The following is a 20,084-nucleotide window of genomic DNA, read 5'->3' as shown; positions in this document are numbered from 1 at the left end:
GCACGACTGGCCTTAAGGCATCGCTCGAAACAAGACATTTTCCTTTAGCTTCAATTATCCCCACAACCACCAGTAGACCAAGCCAAATGACTGGCGATACCACTAAAAGTGAGTTTCTGAGCTTATTTGCCGTATTATTTGAGACCTGAGGCTGGAAATTTACTAACTCTTATATGTCTAGTGAGACTCTCCAGCCATCACTACGTGGATGTGACGGACAAATTCTTTGCGGATACGAACGGTAAGTAGTGGTTTTGGACTACAAGAACAAGTTTATTCTTCTTATTACTAACACGGTGCCATTTCATATAGTCATCAAACATGGTGAGATTGTCAAATCACCGGCATTCTCGCTACTGGAAGGTACCAATGCTCTGGAGGTATTGAACTCAAAATTGGACACAGGCATAATAGAGCTCACTGCGAGTGAGGCAAACTTCGATGTGACTCTGCCGAGAGATGTTGACTCGGTTTGTTCGATTTTCAACGAGATATTGAAATCTCTGGCGACTTGGCTGGACAACAGCTCTCTCTCCATCACGCTTCTGTCCTGTCGATATGTCGAAGAACTGCAAGTGAATTGCACCAAATATGGCATATCAGATATCAACCAGCTAGGGTTCTTTCCCCCAAAAGAGCAAGCACAAATATCACCAGATGAGAGTGATGAATATCTCCTGGTGCACAAAGTGCTGAGAGCGTACACCATAGGTATTTCCAAGTTTGTAAATTTCGTGCTCACTTTGGGCCAAGCAGGTGTGATATACAACGACGAAGACCTCAACGTTCAAACAATGGACTTGGACTACTGCAATAAGATTGAGATGATTGACGTAATTGACCTGGTTGATGAGGCTTCTGAATGGCTAGGCACCCATGAGGCAGAAGGCTATGCCGTTTTGATTCAGTTCATGCATCTCTTGAGTACGTTGTTGAGCATTCCATCTGTTCTTTCGAGAAGACTGGAGCTCTATCTTCCTGAAAACTCGAGACTTGATCTGTCTTTCCTGGAGCTAGGAGAGCAGATAGCTCTGGATCTTCAGAAAAACGCAGATTTCTTCGAGGCTCTTCCCAAGGTTGAGGGGTGTTTCTCTGTTGGAGCCCAGAAAAGGCTCAGCAACAGATCACCACCAAAGCCATTGACAATGGACTCGCACGCGCTGGCATACTCCGAGTTAGCCAGACTGTTCAAAGACACGAAACGAGCAATGAGCGTGGTCAATGTCCAAAACATTGGACAACTCCAGATGTTCAATCTCTTTTTCATGAACCAAAGAGCAACTCAGGCAGACGAGGACGATCAGCCTACAAACCATGTTGTCGCCCGTGCTGTATTGCAACTATTCTTTATTAGAGACGATAAGACAATCATGGGTGGTTCCAAGACTCTTACTGATCTGTTGATTGATGATATGAAGTTCCTTTGCTGTTGTGGAGCCCCAAGTTTGAAATATCTCGCTAGTGTTAATCCAGATTTGTCATTGGAGGACCAGTCCAAACTGCCTGTTATCAGCTCCATGGTTCTTGAGCTGATTGGTCAATTACAGGGCCCTTATTTCATGCAATTCACAACAATATCGCAAAACTCGGCCCGACAGCGTCAACACTTCTGCAAGTCTATATTGGCTTGGGATACCCTACACGTGATGGCGGAGAAGCTTGAAATTGATCTCCATGAGGAGTACCAGATATACGATTGTTTCAAGTCTGAAGATGGAACCAACCAGGAGGCTATGCTGCCAATATCTTCCTGGGTGTATTTTTACAAGTTGAAGGCAATGCTGGAGATTGTGCTGAGAGGAATCGAATTGGGTGTTTACAAGGCGTGGGAGTTGCAAGCAGCCTACTGGTACGCTGCGTACCTCAATGATTTCCTTGATGCTCACATATCAAGGTTGCAGAAGATCAACAAGTCCCGGATGGACACTATTTTGAGCATACCGAAGAGACTCAAAAAGCTCAAGGCTGGTGAGAAGAAGCAGAAGCTCAAGGCTGCATATCAGGATAAGATGGAGGCCGAATTTCCACTATTGCAACAGACATTCGAGAGACTTAAGTATCTTCAATTTGAGAGTAATATCTCAAGACTCATGATGGAGAGGCAAAGGGCAGCTCTCTCCATATTCCATGCTCTTGATCTGTTGAAATTCCCCAAACAGGCCAGAGCTTCGGAGGCCATGCTGTTTGCCCTACAAATGAAACCTTTTGCCTCGGTTGGGGTTCCAGCCCCTCCCAACTATGGCGATTTCAATGCTGAGAGATCTGAGATCACAACGACTCTCAAGAACGAATTGAAGTCCAATGCAACTTTGATTGCTATCACGAGATACTTCCAACACATACAGGATATCGGCGAGAAGGCCGGCTCTTTGATACAGTATGTGGTAAAGGGTATTGAATCTGGTGATATGGACGGTGACAGTTTTGCCCTGTGCAAGTCAGAATCTATCCAGTGGTATAGAGACCTTGAAGCTTCCAATAATACCCAAACAATTGTGATGAAGGTGCTACAGAGAAAGCTTCAGGACAAGGCCTTTGTTAAGCAATGTTTGGCTGGTGAGAAACGAATTGAGATCACGAGAAAGGGGTACCACAGGCACTATCCTATTTGTAAGATTGCATGACTGCTTTCATTCAATTAATAAATACAGTTGCTTCGTTAAGTCGATAACATTATATCTGTAGACCACAACATTGTTGAATGTTGTATTAGGGTATATTCCCCTTGCTGATATCACGTGATTCAATTTCCCAAAGCGGAAATATTCTGTCACAAAAACCTTCGACAGTCACAATTATTTAGCGCGCACACGCTCAAATTTCCGAATTTTGGAGGCCTAATTTTGTGGTTAGATACCCTGAGCCATCCTCAATTTTCAAGCACGCATACTAATCTTGGGTTTTTCACCTCCTCTACTGAATCTTTTGTCTTCAGCAAACACAACAGTTCAAAACACAAAATGCCTCCAAAGTTAGATCCTAATGAAGTCAAGTTCATCTACTTGAGAGCCGTCGGTGGTGAGGTCGGTGCCTCTTCCGCTTTGGCCCCAAAGATTGGTCCTCTTGGTTTGTCGCCAAAGAAGGTTGGTGAAGATATCGCCAAGGCTACCAAGAACTACAAGGGTATCAAGGTCACTGTCCAATTGAAGATTCAAAACAGACAGGCTGAGTGCTCCGTTGTTCCATCTGCTTCTTCCCTGGTCATTGGTGCTTTGAAGGAAGCCCCAAGAGACAGAAAGAAGGAGAAGAACGTCAAGCACAACGGTAACATCCCATTGGAGGAGATCTTCGAGATCGCCAGAACCATGAAGGAGAAGTCCTTCGGTAAGTCCCTGGCTTCCGTGTCCAAGGAGATCTTGGGTACTGCTCAGTCCGTTGGCTGCCGTGTCGCCGGTAAGAACCCTCACGACATTATCGAGGCCATCGACAGTGGTGACATTGATGGTATGTATTAACTACTGCATTGATTTGCATCTTGCTTTCCCATTTCGTTGTTTACTAACCCATATTCCTACAGTGCCAGAAAACTAAGTTTCTATGTACAATGAGTTTATAATCGGGTAATATCACGTTTCACGCTGCTACAGGACAATTTCTTGTAGGAAATGTGAGGTTGAAACCATCATCGTTACCATTCCCATCCACAGATTTCGATCGATATCTGATGGACAAGCTGTTTGCCAACACTCTGGTGCCGGGTTTTTCTGCTCTATTCGGTTCCTATTTTGGTGCAAACTAGATCAACATCTGCTTACTACTCACCGAGATCACCTCTAACAGAGTCTGACTTGCTTGATAGTACTCCATTCTTCGGTTTGGAGGATCCCTCGCTTTTCTCTCTTCTGTAGTTGGTTTTATTGGTCCATTTCATTAGCATACATTTCTTGATGATGGTTTCAACTCACATTGTACGTAGAGGTGAAAGCTAGATCTCTATGAGTGTCTTCGCATTCAATCACCTGTCTTTGATATTCAAGACTTCTTCTCTTCTTGCTTACACAACCTAGATAAATAGTCATCGATAATAATTAAGATTCTAAAAACCGGAAAACGTAAGTCTCATCCCATAAACCAAGCTGCTCTGAAGTGTCAGATAGCAACTAAAAACTCTTACTCAACTTCTTCAAACTCTCAAAAAACTGTTAGGCTCAGAAATAGACTCTCCACCTCTCTGAGAGTGAGCATTATCCAGAATCTGAGCAACATCCCTGTTGGTAATTACAACTCCTTTTTCTGAACATTTAGCCTTCTGCTTCAACTCGCTGCAAAGGCCATCAATATCCAGCTCTGAAAACCTAGGATGGGTAGTGATTCTTTCCCATATCTCAGAACATTTAACAAGATTGGGCTCTGCTGGAACAACGTCGTTATCGGACAAGTCATCATCCATATTCTCTGGAACTTGCACCTTCGTTTGGTTCAAGTTCTGCAAATTGGCGGTGGTAACTGCAGCACTTTCCTGATATAGAGAGCCAAAAGCGTCGTACTTCGATTCCTCCGTCACCAATCCACTCACAACATCATCATTCTGAAATAAATCGTCCTCAAAAAGGTCCGTAAACTCGTTGGAGCCATAGTTGTGGTTATTGTTGTCGAATACCACCATTGGGTCAAAGGGGGAGTTGTTGAGGAAAGCCATTGGGTCTTCAAGGTCGTTTCCCCCGACTGTTTGCTTGTCCGATAGAAGAGCCATAGGCGACGGAGCATTCAAAAAGTTATTGGAAGCAGTTAAGGTATTGGCTTTGGAGAACTCTGAAGGCTGCGTGCTTCTGTAGTCGAGGGTCTTTGGAACAGGACAATCTTTGGTTCCACAGGCAGTGTTCAACTGCGCGCAGAAACTGTCCACATTTTCATCAAAGTGCTCCACAGTGTCTAGTCCCGATTTGAAAGTATCATCCGTTGCAGAAAACTCCATGGAGCCGTTCGTAGCAGGGGAAGACTCGCTGGCGGTGGAGAACGTCTTAGTCGAGGGTGCCAGTTCTGGTACAGACGACTTGGAAGAACGGGAAGTCAGCGCAAGCGATCCAGTCACTTGCTGGGGCTTTTCTCTCCATGGGAAATCAAACTTGAATGTGGACTTGTTGGAAGAGCTCAAAGGAGTTGCGGACGAGGCAGATGAGAGATCAGAACCTGGGGAGTCCGAAACGTTCGAAGCGGCTGAACTTATATCTGAGGAACTCGACTTCGCTACGGTATCCACAATTGGCGCCTTCGGTAGAACGTCGGAAATAGACCTCTTTCCTCTGATACGACCGAGCTCATTCATTAGCGACTCCACCTGAATTCTCAAAAACTCAGACTCGTTGCTCATTTGAAGCTTTTCGTTCTCCAAGAGTTCAACCTTCATCTCCAGCTCTTTCATCTTGCGCTCTTTACGCTCTCTGAAAGCCCGCTGAGCGGCCCTGTTCTGTGCTGTTCTCTTGTTCTTTGGCTCCGTCTGTATCGGCTTTCTGCCGGGCTTGTGACCTGGGGTTGGCGACGCAGAATCGCGGTCCTGGCGCTTCAAAGACACATCGTCTTCGTCGTCTTCGTCGTACTTGCTTCTTTTGGAGTCGGCCATTTCTGGGATAGTCGCGTTGATCGTGAAGTAAAGCTTTGCTTGTTGGTTTGCCACCTGATGATATGGAGCGCACCCAGTTGATTTGTAATACAAGAATGAAAAGCTAGTATGTGCACTACCTTCCTCTGATACTTGTGCGAATCACTTCAACAGAACAATCACAACCAGTATAATTAGTCAAATTTACGGCTTGACGGAAAAGCAGAGTAGAAGTGATTTCCAGGGAGGCGAATGTGGAGTTATATAAGAGTTGGTGCGACGACCAATGGACTTAACGGCTTGAGCGGCCCGCTGAAAAAGAAATACTTGCTTCTGCTGATTATTCAGCCGTTTGCGAGTTAGACTATAGACGCAGTGTCAGGTGGCTGGAGCATTATGATTGGTTAATGATTTAGTAGTTGTGCCTGGTAACGTTGCAGAGTGAGTGATACGTTTACTATCGTTATTGCAGGGTCTAGAGATTCTTTTTATGATGTATGCGGGTCAACCGATGGCGGAGATGACCTGGACAACTGCAGCAACAGAAAAGTCGAGCTTGTTTCTATGACAGTGTAATTTCCCAGATAATTGCCTCTTCATGTATTCATACAGAAATCAATGTGCTGGGATCGGGGTAATTTCAATGCCCACTCGTATACAATCGAACGGCTTTACCTGATGCTGCCTCCTACCCTCCCCGCTTAGAAGGACCTAGATGTCTTAAACCCGAGCTGCCATTTTGACACGGGTCTGTTAAAACTGCGATGTTATCACGTGCACTAAACAAGTCAAATTGTTTGGATGATCCACTACTTTGAGGTTATGACGCCCCGTCCACATTGATCCCCCTATCGCCAATATCGAAACAGGTGTCCAGTATCGAGGCAGGCCAAACAAACATTCACCAGCATCAAGGTCCTTCAAACAAGGTTGTCTCCACCTCGCTTCCAGTGTTATATCCTCAGATTTACCTTTATCGTAGTAACGATTACCGAGGTCATTTCTTGCACCAGATTGAACTTATTGATCGCTTGAATCTGAAATTTCGACATGACGGTGAGTATTTGATGTGATCTAGAGATCACTTCCCGTTGCAACTTCTTTTCCAATAACTATACTGCTAACACTTTCTCTTTTTTAGGACATTTACGAAATTGAAGACATCGATGGTGTTCGTTTCAACTGGAACGCGTTTCCAGTCACCCGAAACGAGGCAGAGAACATCTCCACACCGGTCGGATGTCTGTATACGCCATTGAATCCAAGAGACGATTTGCCAACAGCCAACTACGACCCCCAGATATGTCGTAAGTGTCATGCGGCTATGAATCCTTACAGCACCATTGATTTGATGGCAAAAATATGGACTTGTCCGGTTTGTCTTTCCAGAAACCAACTTCCTGCCCATTATTGCAGCCTCTCAGCAGAGAACTTGCCGGTTGAATTAACCCCATTGGCATCCACCATTGAATACGTATTGAAGAGACAACAGCCTCCACCCCCACCTGTTTTCCTGTACGTTATTGATCTGTGCCAGGAACCAGAGGACTTGCAGGCATTGAAAGACAGTTTGATCACTTCATTGTCTTTGCATCCCCCAGGAGCCCTCATTGGTTTGATTACCTTTGATTCTGTGGTAAACGTCCACGAGCTCAAGTTCGAGTCCGGCTTCAAGAAGTATGTGTTTAGCGGGAGCAAGGAGCACGAATCCGTGGAGGTCCAGAAGCAACTCGGGATCTTTGGTAATTGCCAGAAGACCTGGATTCAGCAGTTCGAGACTCAGAACGGAACAATAAACAAGTTCCTTCTTCCATTGAGCGACAGCGACGCTGAATTTCAGATTACGAAGACCATTGAAAGCTTGGAATGCTCTAAGTGGATTGTTCCAAGTGGCCATAGAGCTGTCAGAGTTACCGGAGCTGCTCTTTCCATCGCCTCGTGTTTGGTCGAAGGTGCCTTTTCACAATGTGCCGCCAAGATCACCCTTTTCGCTGGTGGTCCATGTACTTTTGGCCCAGGCATGATCGTTGGTACGGAGCTCAAGGAGCCAATTAGATCGCATAATGATATAGACAAGGCGTCCGCGAAGCATTACAAGAAGAGCGTTGCATTCTACAAAAAGCTGGCTTCGAAGGCTGCTGGGATCAAGAAGGACATCAAGGATAAGAGTATCGACCATGCTTCCACCAGTATCTTCTCGGTGGATATATTTGCCGGTTGTTACGACCAAACGGGTATCTACGAGATGAGATCCTTGGCCAACCTCACTGGTGGTGTCTTGGTAGTAACCGATTCTTTTCAGACCTCCATCTTCAAGAACTCGTTCTTTGGAGTTTTCAATAAGGATGACGAAGGTTATCCATCGAGCTACTTTGATGGTACTTTGCAAGTATTTACCTCTCATAAGTTGAAGGTTGCCGGCGTCGTTGGGCATGCGATGTCCTTGAAACATCATGCTGACAACGTTGCCGACATCCAAGTTGGAGATGGTCTCTCGGACAAGTGGAGAATGTGTTCTTTGTCCCCAAGACACACATACGGTATCTTCTTTGATATGCAAACTGTGCCAACCGTGGACCAAAGAAACTCTTCGGTCGGCGATGTTTGCATCCAATTCCAAACTACGTATAGACACGCGAACGGCTCGGTGAGAACCAGGGTTACAACCTTGAGAAGAATGACTTCAAATTCCACCGACCTGTCGCACACTTTCGACCAGGAGGCTGCTGCAGTTCTCTATGCCAGATTGGTTGTACACAAACTTGAGGCAGGAGGTGAGTACTCTGATCTTCTGAGATGGATAGATAAGTCGTTGGTCAAGTTGTGCACCGTTTATGGTGACTACTCCAAGAACGACTCGAACTCGTTCAGATTGTCGAGCAAGTTCTCGTTGTTACCACAATTCATCTACCACTTGAGAAGATCCCAGTTCTTGCAAGTGTTCAACTGCTCCCCTGATGAGACTGCATTCTACCACCACACTTTGTTGAGAACAGACATCAGAGACTCTTTGGTTATGATCCAACCAACTTTGACCGTGTTCAGAGCAGATGGCTCAGACCCAGAGCCTGTTCTCTTAGACTCTGCTTCCCTGCAGGCGGACTCTGTCTTGTTGTTGGATGCGTTTTTCTACATTGTGATCTATTTTGGTCATGTGGCTGCTGAATGGAGAGACAAAGAGTATCCAAGAGATGAATATCCTGGTGTGTACGAGATGATTGACAATTCCAGAGAGGAGGCTGCTAGTCTGATCTCGGATAGATTCCCGCTTCCAAGATACGTCACTACCGATGAGGGTAAGTCGCAAGCGAGATTCTTGTACTCAAAACTTAACCCTTCCGAAAATGACTCGCAAAATTTTGGTGCAGCCATGGCTGGATATGTTGCCGATGGTTCGGATGCCAACACTGTTGTACACACCGAAGACGTGTCGCTCAAGACCTTCTTTGCCCATCTTGCTAGGCTGGTTGTCCAGAACTCCAATGCGTGATGTATAACAGATTTCAAAATAATATTGCGAAAAGTATCTTCATTTCTTTCATCCGAGTAGCCAAACGCCTGTATTGTTGCCGCAAAAATATACTCCGCTCGGCGGTGACGTGCATCGCTTCAAATATCCGGGTCGGATTGCTGCATGCGGTTTAATGCACAACCGGATACACAACTTTCTCCGCCAGTCCCCAATTGTTGCACTGTTAAGCCAGGCGCTTAATAATTTGCTGGCAGATATACTCCGACTAGAAATTTCGATGCAGCAAGATAGGCGGAATAACATCCGTCTCTTTTGTATCGCGGAGGGGCTAAGTGGTAGTACATTCTGCGTTGTGTATACTGCTTTCTAGATAAAACAAGCATTTGGTCTTTTTCGATCCTAGATTGTTACTTGTAGACTTGAGCATTTGTTTTTGAGGCTTAAGCTGGGTTTTTATTACTGTTTATTCATTATGGCTCCACCTTCAGTCGTTGACTATAGTCAGCACCAGTCCTTCCTCCCTCAGGACGCACCACTGATTCCAGACATTCAAACCAGAAACCCGTTCGATGTGCTGCCCTTCCCGGTTCTCGAAGAAAAGGTTTTTCTGACAAAAGTTCTCGATATAGACCTCAAGACCAAGGACAATCATGTAGCCAGGGACCCACGTATGTTGAGGCTGACTGGAGGCCATCCTTTCAACAGCGAGCCTCCGCTATCTCTGTTATACAAAAGTGGATTTTTGACTTCTGCACAGTTGCATTTTGTGAGGAACCATGGGGCTGTTCCACAGGTGGCAGATGAGGAAATGCTGGACTGGACAGTGAGTATTGAGGGAATGGTGGACCGTCCAACGACTATCAGTCTCAGAGAAATAATGTCCGAAATGGACATATACACACAACCTGTCACCATGGTCTGTGCCGGTAACAGAAGAAAAGAGCAAAACATGGTCAAAAAAGGAACAGGATTCAACTGGGGTGCTGCTGGAACGTCAACTTCGCTGTGGACTGGTCCCATGCTGGGTGACATAATCGAAAAGGCTGGTCCTCACAAACGTGCACGGTATGTGTGGATGGAAGGGGGTGATACACCTGCAAACGGGCATTATGGAACCTGTATCCGCCTAGCATGGGCTAGAGATCCTGAAAGAGGTATCCAGTTGGCATATAAGCAAAACGGGAGTTTTTTGCTTCCGGACCATGGTAGACCACTCAGAGTGGTTATTCCAGGATGCATTGGAGGTCGTTCCGTCAAATGGTTGAAGAGACTGATAGTCTCAGATAAACCGTCCGATAACTGGTATCACTACTTTGATAATAGAGTGTTACCAACCATGGTCACTCCTGATATGGCTAAAACAAATCCTGATTGGTGGAAAGACGAAAGGTATGCTGTATACGATCTGAATTTACAAAGTATAACATGCGTTCCTGAGAATGACGAAATTCTGAAAGTGATCAAGGATAACGTCAGCCATGACTATGAAATTAAGGGATTTGCATACAATGGTGGTGGAGTAAGGGTGGGGAGAGTTGAAGTGAGTCTGGATAGAGGCAAGACATGGAAACTTACTGAGATTGAGTATCCCGAAGACATATACCGAAATGCTGGTTATTTTCGTCTCTTCGGGGGACTCGTTAATGTTTGTGACAGGATGTCATGCTTCTGCTGGTGTTTCTGGAATGTAAAAGTGAAGATATCAGAGCTGCGTGATTCCAAAGATATACTAGTTAGAGGAATGGATGAGAGAATGGTGGTACAGCCGAGAAACATGTACTGGAACGTGACATCAATGCTTAACAACTGGTGGTATCGTGTGGCGATAACTCATCCTGATCAGAATGATTTGAACACACTCAAGTTTGAACACCCGGTTATTGCGAATAAAGCTGGTGGTTGGATGGATAGGGTCAAAGCACAAAAAGGCGATATCCTGTCGGAAACATGGGGTGAGAATGATGCATCGGATGCCGATGGTGCAGGAGCCGCTCCCGGCGAGCCTGAAGTTGATGAGGATTTGGAATGGATGTGCAATCCGGAGAAGATGAATGTGGTAATTAGCATGGAGGAGTTTGCAAAACACGAGAACGAGACAAACCCATGGTTCGTTGTTAAGGGTCATGTTTTCGATGGAACAGAGTATCTGGAAGAACACCCTGGTGGGGCCCAGAGCATCACTATGGTGGCAGGAACAGATGCCACGGAAGACTTTCTGGCGATTCATTCTTCTTTTGCCAAAAAAATGTTACCCAAATGGCACCTTGGACGTTTAGAAAATGCTGGTAGCAAGTCGGATGTGAAAGGTGTGAAAGGTGCCGATGTAGAGGAAGATGTCTGCAACAGACCAACCTTGCTAGATCCGAAAAAATGGGTTTCCATTGTCTTGGATAAGAAAGAAATCATATCTGCGGATTCAAGAGTATTTTCTTTCAAATTGCAACATCCAGATCAGACCACGGGACTCGCTGTCGGAAAACATCTCTACTTGAGATTGAAAAACAAAGACGGGAAACATGTAATGCGTGCTTATACCCCCAAGAGCTGTCACAGGACGAAAGGGATATTGGAGATTCTGATTAAGGTATACTTTCCCAACGGTGATATACCAGGTGGTCAGATGACAACTTTGATAGAGGAAATGCAATTGGGTTCTCTGATTGAAGTAAAGGGGCCATTGGGTGAGTTTGAGTACCACGGTGATGGTAATCTTCTATTCAATGGCAAAAAGCGTACCGTGAAACACTTTGTGATGATTGCAGGAGGAAGTGGTATCACACCATGTTACCAAGTAATAAAGGAGATATACTTTGATGCAAATGACGGCACAAAAGTAACTTTCTTCTTCGGCAATAGAACGCCAGAAGATATACTTTGCAAAGAGGAGCTGGACAAAATCTCGAGAGAGCGTCCCCAGATCAAGATGGAGTACTCGCTCAGTGACAGTTCAAAACTTCCACAGAACTGGTCTGGTCGTGTGGGAAGAATCACAAGTGAGATCCTGGATGGGTATATCTCGGGATTCGAGAAAGGTGACTTTATGGTATTGGTCTGTGGACCTCCAGGAATGGTGACCTCGGTGGAAGATTGGATGAAGGAGAGGAAAGTCGACCGCAACGATGTGGTGTTTTTCTGAACATAATTTACATACCTGCAGTTCTCATAGTTTGGTGCTTACTTACTTATATAATGACAAACAAATCACACTTATCTGTCAGTAGCGCTTCGAGTCCAGCCCGATATGGGCCTGCGTGAGAAACAGGCAAATGAGTTTATTTTTCGGTCAGTATCCACAAATTCAACCAAAAAAATTACCGGTCCACTGGGAAGATGGGGGAGGAGGTCTAGAGAAATAAGTGCGTCTGTCTTCCTCCGTCAAAGATGGCGTCATCATCGAATTATCTTCCCCAGCAAAGCTGAAATTGAACGTATCCATAAACTCCGGTGGATGTGGCATCTCTGTCTCATCCTCCACCTTCAAGTTGTTATAAATGTGATCATGGTATGGCTGGAACTGTTCGTCAAACTTCTGGATGTTTTCCTTGAGATCGTCCATACTTGCAGGAGTAGAGGCTTCACCCACACTTCTGGTGAGAGCTTCAGCCTCTTTGAGGAGCGGGAATACCACATTCCATTTGTCTGCCAATAATGACAGAACCCTGATATCCTTCACCCCTCTGCGCCAGACCTTTCCAAAGCTAAGCAGACCTCTAACATAGATGCCCATTCTTTCCGCGGATCCTTTCTTGATATGTTCGTCTTGGTTGGCCATTACAAACAGGTCAAACATCGCACATTGAAAGATAAGATAGCCTGCAAAGTAAGGGGCCTGGTCGAATCCATACAAGTAGTTGAACCGCTGTACCAATCTCGCAGCCTTATCACAATCCTGTATCAGAACCGACATGATGTCAGCAGGGCTTTGACTCAAGTATGACCGATGCAAAAGGATTAACACAACGTAGTATGATAGGTGCAGCAGCAGCACCCTTCTGTCCGTGGTGTCGGGTTTCAGCAATGCCTTCTCCGGAAAGGAGTTATACAAGACTTGAAGGGAACTAAAGCCTTGTTTGACAAGAATGAGCCTGTGCGAGTTATGGAGATAATCTGCTTTGAAAGAGTAGATCTGACTCATGCTCCGATCATGAATGTACCATAACTTAGAATGGAGAGCGAATGTGGATTCCGAAAGTGCTAGATCTCCACCAGCTTCCAGAGACAGCCTTGGAGAATAGAAGGGAGCCTGGATGCGGAAATACTGGATACGACATCCGCGTCCTAATACTGTAGTGATAAACCTGTCCTGCAGGATAATGGACCAGAACAAGGCTGATTTCACGGGCGACATGGAAACTATCTGGTTGGAAAAAGAGATGGGATCATCAGGTCGCTGTCCTTCTCCAAGATGAAGACCCATGAACTGGGTCTGCGAGGCACACATCGCATCAAAAAGCCACGAAACAGAGTCATGAGCCATTCCAAGCTCATAACATGATAATATCAGCAAAGCCTGCAAGACTCTGTAGTTGAGTTGACCTCTACAAGCGGAAAGGGCCACGGCTTCAGCTTCTGCTAAAAAGGCCCCAGAGGTATGTTTGTGATCAGAATATAGCGCCGCATATGAAAATACCGCACACAACAATAGGTGTTTGTCCAATTCCTGGTTCGGGAAAGACCATTCCCTCATTTCGCTCAAAGTGAGCTCGGAGATGTAAAAGTAAAAACCAAAATGGAGCTCGAACAGGTCCAAAAGATGGCTTCTGAACGCACTGTTCGTGAAAGTCACATCCGTCCCAGTCGATTCCAGCTCCGAGGGTTTGTCGTCGTCTTGTTCAATCACCTGCTGTCTTCCCGAAAGAGGTCCGTAGAACTCTGTTTTTCCCTTGTCATCCTTCCTGACTCTCCATGCAGTCGATACAATCTCCTCTAAAGCACTGGAATTAACTCCAAACGGCAACGAAGTGACAGACCTCGAAAGCTTTGGCATGGGTGGATACAGCTTGTTAATATCGACATTCATCTTTTGGGCCTTTTCTGGGTTGTTCTTGATCAACTCTGCGGCGTATTGGTGTAATATGTCACTCTTAACGTCCAGATAATCCACATATGCGGAGTCGTATTTCCACCTGTCAAATTGCCAGTTAGTGTCTGAAAAATCATGAAATCAACCCAAAATCAAACGAGTCTCTTCACTTACTTTCTCTTGTCCTGATCACTCGCGAACTCGCAATTGCGTTCGTTCTTATACTTGATACAGTTCGAACAAGGCTGATGACCATCACACTTCCGTTTTCTCTTTCTGCAAAACGAGCAAGCGGTCGATAGAATTCGTGCTTGGCGTTTCCCACTTGCGCTCTCCATGTTATATATCCTATTATCTGTTCTCGTGATACTGGTCTTGTTTCCTCAAGAGGCGGAAATTACATTCGCATTGGGTCCTAGCCCTTTGAGACTGCATCCGCATGCGCACGACCGCTAACGTCTTTGCATAAGGGCAGCTTCGCTTTGTTATCTAAGGGACTCTCTTGTTCAACCGCGCGAACTACAACAATGGCCACGTACTTGCAAACTGCTTGCATTTATTGCAAGAGCAAGAAGAAATTGGTGAGTTTAAGCGGCTATGACTTTGCAATCGTGTTTGGCAACTAACGACAGGTCCAATGTCAGTGTGATGGAAAGAGCCCTTGTTCGGTTTGCATCAGCAATAAAAAGAGCTGCCTGTACAGTGCGGGTATAGATAGGAGGCGGAGAAAGTACCACACCGACTATGTTGCTTATCTCGAGACAAAGACAGAGGCGCTTGAGAAGTTCATCAGAGGCTTTGTTAGCGACGATGAGGCCCTGAGGCGAAATGCAGAGGATGTCTTCAGCTCGATATCGTTCGAGGACATGGGCAAATCAGCGCCTGTTTCTAATACTGCCGAACTCAACAGCAAACAGGAAATTGATGACTTTAATGAGTTGTTGTACCATGCGCAGAATCTGACCTTGGACTCTGACGAAGTGCAGAGCGACTCTGAAGAAACTGGCGAGATCCCTCTGGGCATGAACGGGCTGGATCTCTACTTTACCGACTCCGATTTCCGAGAGCATTTGACGTGTTGTTTTGAAGAAAACTTGTGCTCAGTTGCATATGTCATTCGGCTGACCTTGGGCGAGCTACGCCAGTGGAAGTTCTCCGCTGATAGACCATCACAGCAGTTGTTAATGTGTGCTGTTTTTGCCCTGGGTGCTCTGTACTCGGACCACCCAATGGCCAGTACGGCTAGGAACGTTTTCATTGCAGAGGCTGAAGATCTAGCTATTGGAACTTCCAGGTATTGTCTAGACAAGTACCTGTTACAGGGTCTGTTTCTGTTGTCATGCTACGAGCTGGGAATGGGCAACGATTCGATATCCTATCTGTTTGACTCTATGGCAAGTTCGCTTACCCAGCATATGGGGTATCATATTTCCTATGATGAGAACTCCAGCGCTGCAAAGTTTGCGCCTACTAGTACGCCCTTCAAATCTGCTCTGCTGTGGTCGGTGTGCTCTCAAGATAGAATCATCACCACAACTCTCTCTGTTCCTTCGTGTATTCACTTCAAGAGGATCATATCTCCGTTTTACAACATTAGTTCACTACCCGATGATCCTGATTACGCTCTTGAGGTGTCGTTTTCATTCTCCTCCCGTCTTTGGTATATTTTGGATAGGTTCATGGACCAGATATGTGCCGTACAAGGAGACGTTGGTGATACTCAAGCGAGAAGCACGCTTCTCGCAACAGGGACCAAAGCTCTATTGAACTTGAAAAACTCCTTGCCTGCAAATCTGCGGAATCCTCTATCTACAACTGATCCTAACTGCCAAGTCTTTCACATTAACTACTACGTCTGTGTCATTTTGATGCAAAGACTGTTCTTGAGGGAACTTCCAGCCGAAGCCAGCAACGCCTGTATTAGTGCAGCGGTATCTGCATCGGAGTTGATCAGGAACTTGTCTTTCGAGTTGGACAAGTCGCCCTACTTTTTCAGTTATCTCGTTAGTTGTGTTGCGATGATCCATTTGGTTCTCCTGATAGAAAAGCAACACCGAGGACCAACCCTCTCCAGCAGTTCTTCTGACCATTACACGGACCTGGTCACCTGCGTTAATGCCCTGGGAGAAATCGGTAAGACTTGGAAGAGAGCTCAGAAGGATCTCAAGTCTCTGCTGTCATTCGCTGAGTCAAATGATTTTTACTGCGAAGAGTTGAGCAATCTGTGCCATCCAACTTCCAAGACACATGAAAAATTTACAGAGATCCCCACAGGAACAGATGCTGCTTTTGAGCAGGCCTTCCATGCTTATCCGAACATACCTCTCTACCAGCCCTACGTCCACAACGATTATACCCAGCCCAACAACCTTGCCTCATACTCACAAAATCCTGGAGAGTTTGCTCCCCAATTCACTTCCGCACCTGTCTATAATTCTGACCAGCATTCGATGTACCCACCATTCAATGCCGTCCCCCAGTTCAACTCTCCAAACATACATTTTCCTGACGGTAGAGCTGGACCTAACAATGAATAGCATATACTTGAGGATTGTTGCTGAGTGGAGATATTTATGTAATGAAGAATCGCGTTCATTTGTTGTACTATTACCTTTAACATCGCTTGTATTGAGCTCACTAGCAATTACTTACCCCTACCAGTCTAAAGAGTCATTACCACATCCAGCAGGTATTGCAGGTATCGCTCTGGTTGGGACTTTGATCTTGAATCGTTGATCAATTCTCTTGAATGGTGTGGCATTGTCGACAGACTCTTCCTTCTTGACCTTCCATCTGGAAGTTCCAAGAATCTCGTCCAGCTCTGAGTCTGGAGGTAATCTCACCAGTATCTTTCCATTCTCCTCCTTGATATCAAATGTAGCAAGCGATTGAGCTGGATCGTTCTTACAAGAACCAGTTTCCTCTTTATTCTGGTCCAAGACATAATTGCGTTTGTGAAGAGGGCATGAGATGTAGGTGTTGTCTTTCTCGTCTGTCGACAGAATACCTTGCGAAAGAACAAATGCTCTCTTGTGGCCACACATATTTTGAGAAGCAAACAATTTTCCTCTAGACTTGAAAAGGGCTATCTGAGTATCCGATATCAGGACAGTTGCAGAAGAGCCAGCTTCACTGTCAGGTAGAACGCTGGAGTCACATACCTCCTTCCAGGACATGGAAGACCATACAATGCTCTTAAAGTCTTCCCTTTTCAACACGTCCTTATCTGGCCAATCAGCAGGTCTTCTTTGACCTCTTTCCCTGATAATCTCAACTGTGTCTTGGGATTTTTCAGTGTTAACAAACTGCTTGAAAACCGGACTTTCCTTCTGGTCTTGAACAGCTTTGCTCCACTCGTCATAGTACATACCAACCAGCTTCTGCATCTGTTCCTCTAATTCTTTGGCAATACCCAATTTGTCTCTCACAACAACGTCTTTAACATATTCAATGCCGCCATCCAATGATTCCACCCATCTTGCAGTCCTCTGCAGTCTGTCGGCAGTCCGGAAATAAAACATGAGGTATCTGTCCAATAAAGGTATCACCTGGTCGGGTGGGCAATCTGCCTGCAGAAGTTGCGCATGGGCCGGTTTCATGCCTCCATTTCCGCCGACAAATACATTGAAGCCATTCTGAACGGCACACAACCCAAAGTCTTTAGAATTAAATTCGGCACAATCTCTGACACAACCAGAGACACCACCTTTGAGCTTGTGCGGCGACCTGATGCCCTTGTATCTCTCCTCAAGTCGTATAGCCAAACCAACAGAATCGCCTATTCCATACCGACACCATGTTGAACCAACACAAGATTTGACAGATCTGAGGGTCTTTCCGTAACCTTGACCAGACTCAAAGCCTGCACTCTCGAGGTCTTCCCAAACGCTAATAAGGTCCTGCTTCTTGACACCAAAAAGGTCAATTCTCTGAGCTCCGGTGATCTTGGTGTAAACGTCAAATTTCTTGGCAACTTCACCAATCGCAATCAATTTTTCTGGGGTGATTTCACCAGCAGAAACCCTGGGAATCACGGAGTACGTACCGTTTCTCTGAATGTTACCTAGATACCTATCGTTTGTCTCCTGGAGTCCATGCACATCGGCCTCCAGGAGATGACGGTTAAAGAGTGTGGACAATATCGAACCAATTGTGGGCTTGCAAATTTCACAACCTGCTGCTTTTGAGTCTTCACCAAGCTCTCTCATCACCTCAGAAAAAGATTTGTATCCTCTAACCATGATCACAGAAAACAGATCTGAACGTGACTGTTTGAAATGAATGCACAAGTTGTTAGCCACAACATTTCCGAGCTTCTTCATTTCCGCTTCAAATATGACCTTGATCGTTGGTTCACATCCTCCACAGGCAGTGCCGGCTTTTGTGCATTTTTTTATCTCAGGAATGGTTTTGCATTTTCCACTTTTTACAGCCTCAGCAATTGAGCCTTTTGTCACATTATGGCATGAGCATACTTGGGTATCGTCTGTCAGCAGATTGACCTCGTCGCCGTCATCACCAGGTTTTCCAATAATCAGCTCAGCTGCAGACATTGGAAGAGGTTTCCGGGACTTGGCCAAAGCTGTAAACTTTGTGAAATTTGAGGTATCACCAACTAGTATTCCACCCAGCAGATACTTTCCATCTTTGGTCACAATTAATTTGGTATATTTACCTTCGATGGGGTCCTCGAACACCAGCGATTTGAGGCATGATTTCCGGTCAGTTTCCTTTTTCATGGCAGCAGGAAGCCATTTGGGACCATTTTTATCTGCGAAATAGTCACCAAAAGAAGCAACATCCACCCCCATTAATTTCAGTCTGGTGCCGATATCCGGCTCAGAAAACTCTTTGAATGCGTGATTCTTGGCCTGGGTCAGGTTGAATGCAAGAACGTCTGCCATTGCTACACCAGGTGCGATTAAACCAAAAGTTTTGTCATTCCAAGAAGCACATTCTCCGATTGCGAAGATGTTCTTACTAGATGATTCCAGGAAGTTGTTGATTGCAATTCCGCCTCTAGGTGCAGTATCAATACCTGCAGCCGAGGCCAACTCGTCTCGGGGTTTGATTCCAATAGTGTAACACAATAATTGACAATCCTCCACCTCACCGTTATTGTACCTGATTGCTGTAAGATTTTGACTTTCGTCAAAAATCAACTCTTCAACCAATGTACCGGTTCGGGCGGTCACACCCAGCTCTCTAACTTTCTCCGTGAGCAAGGCACCTCCCTTTGAGTCCATTTGCTGAGAAAGAAGCCAACCAGATCTGTGCACAACAGTGACATTGTCATACTTGTTCATGTCCAGTAATGCCTTTGCTGCTTCTAATCCAAGTAATCCTCCTCCAACCACGATGGCTCGCTTAGTCTTTCCCACATGGGTTCCCAAGTTATCGGAAAACTGAAGCATTGAGTTCAGATCATCAATTGAGCGGTAAACGAAGCAACCCATCTTTCTATAGACGGAAATGTCAGTTGTCTTGCCTGACTTTGGCACTGGCAACATCTCCATTGGCAAAAGGGCAGTTGAACCTGTAGCAAAAACCAGCTGATCATACGTGAAAAAATCGCCGCTTGAAGTCTTCACCCATTTGTCTGTGTCATTCACCTCGACTACGGCCTCATCAACTCTATAATCCCACTTGGCTGTATTTCTTGATTCGTAGAACGACTCCGGGGACAGAAGAAGGTTGGCAAACTTCCTATGCTGGAAGTATTCGGTGAGCCCGACCCTATTGTAGGCAAGATATGGCTCTTCTCCTAGAATCGTGATCTTATAGAGGTTTGTCTTTTCGTCATTCATGAGCATTTTTTCCAGAAACGCGATGCCCACCATGCCCAGACCGACAATCACCAAATGTTTGCTCAATGCATCTGTACCTGCATTGGTCTGTCCAGGAAGTGGAGGTATCCCATGAGATGAAGCTATTGCCTCGGACGGCATCCTTCAAATGTTTTAGAGCAATGTTTCAAAGAAAAAGGATCAAGAAATGGACCTTCCTAACAGAAACTATTGGGCATTGCATGCTATTTGTATATATGGAAC

The 20,084-nt window shown here is 45.5% G+C and overlaps 8 protein-coding genes across 8 annotated transcripts; 5 read left to right on the top strand and 3 right to left on the bottom strand.

The window, feature by feature from the left end:
* Positions 1–86: 86 nt before the first annotated feature.
* On the top strand, positions 87–2,624 carry KUCA_T00000688001 (uncharacterized protein; the record flags this gene model as incomplete). Its single annotated transcript, XM_022605251.1, has 2 exons — positions 87–108; positions 250–2,624. The coding sequence occupies 2 exons, from the start codon at positions 87–89 to the stop codon at positions 2,622–2,624; spliced, it is 2,397 nt and encodes a 798-aa protein (XP_022456738.1).
* A 336-nt stretch (positions 2,625–2,960) lies between these two features.
* Positions 2,961–3,455, top strand: KUCA_T00000687001 (uncharacterized protein; the record flags this gene model as incomplete). Its single annotated transcript, XM_022605250.1, has 1 exon — positions 2,961–3,455. One exon carries the CDS (start codon positions 2,961–2,963, stop codon positions 3,453–3,455), a length of 495 nt encoding a protein of 164 aa, XP_022456737.1.
* A 668-nt stretch (positions 3,456–4,123) lies between these two features.
* Positions 4,124–5,560, bottom strand: KUCA_T00000686001 (uncharacterized protein; the record flags this gene model as incomplete). The annotated part of the gene is made up of 1 exon (XM_022605249.1): positions 4,124–5,560. The coding sequence occupies one exon, from the start codon at positions 5,558–5,560 to the stop codon at positions 4,124–4,126; it is 1,437 nt and encodes a 478-aa protein (XP_022456736.1).
* Positions 5,561–6,589: 1,029 nt separating this feature from the next.
* KUCA_T00000685001 (uncharacterized protein) lies at positions 6,590–9,029 on the top strand (the record flags this gene model as incomplete). Its single annotated transcript, XM_022605248.1, has 2 exons — positions 6,590–6,595; positions 6,681–9,029. The coding sequence occupies 2 exons, from the start codon at positions 6,590–6,592 to the stop codon at positions 9,027–9,029; spliced, it is 2,355 nt and encodes a 784-aa protein (XP_022456735.1).
* A 454-nt stretch (positions 9,030–9,483) lies between these two features.
* KUCA_T00000684001 (uncharacterized protein) lies at positions 9,484–12,147 on the top strand (the record flags this gene model as incomplete). The annotated part of the gene is made up of 1 exon (XM_022605247.1): positions 9,484–12,147. The coding sequence occupies one exon, from the start codon at positions 9,484–9,486 to the stop codon at positions 12,145–12,147; it is 2,664 nt and encodes an 887-aa protein (XP_022456734.1).
* A 162-nt stretch (positions 12,148–12,309) lies between these two features.
* Positions 12,310–14,372, bottom strand: KUCA_T00000683001 (uncharacterized protein; the record flags this gene model as incomplete). The annotated part of the gene is made up of 2 exons (XM_022605246.1): positions 12,310–14,137; positions 14,209–14,372. The coding sequence occupies 2 exons, from the start codon at positions 14,370–14,372 to the stop codon at positions 12,310–12,312; spliced, it is 1,992 nt and encodes a 663-aa protein (XP_022456733.1).
* Positions 14,373–14,561: 189 nt separating this feature from the next.
* Positions 14,562–16,571, top strand: KUCA_T00000682001 (uncharacterized protein; the record flags this gene model as incomplete). The annotated part of the gene is made up of 2 exons (XM_022605245.1): positions 14,562–14,615; positions 14,667–16,571. 2 exons carry the CDS (start codon positions 14,562–14,564, stop codon positions 16,569–16,571), a joined length of 1,959 nt encoding a protein of 652 aa, XP_022456732.1.
* Positions 16,572–16,688: 117 nt separating this feature from the next.
* KUCA_T00000681001 (uncharacterized protein) lies at positions 16,689–19,982 on the bottom strand (the record flags this gene model as incomplete). Its single annotated transcript, XM_022605244.1, has 1 exon — positions 16,689–19,982. The coding sequence occupies one exon, from the start codon at positions 19,980–19,982 to the stop codon at positions 16,689–16,691; it is 3,294 nt and encodes a 1,097-aa protein (XP_022456731.1).
* Between the last annotated feature and the right edge of the window lie 102 nt (positions 19,983–20,084).

Source organism: Kuraishia capsulata, genomic scaffold (assembly GCF_000576695.1).
Source record: "Kuraishia capsulata CBS 1993 genomic scaffold, Kuraishia_capsulata_scaffold_1, whole genome shotgun sequence".
NCBI classification, from domain to species: domain Eukaryota; kingdom Fungi; phylum Ascomycota; class Pichiomycetes; order Pichiales; family Pichiaceae; genus Kuraishia; species Kuraishia capsulata.
Note: the sequence above shows the minus strand (reverse complement) of the source record. Positions and strands in the feature narration are given on the sequence as shown.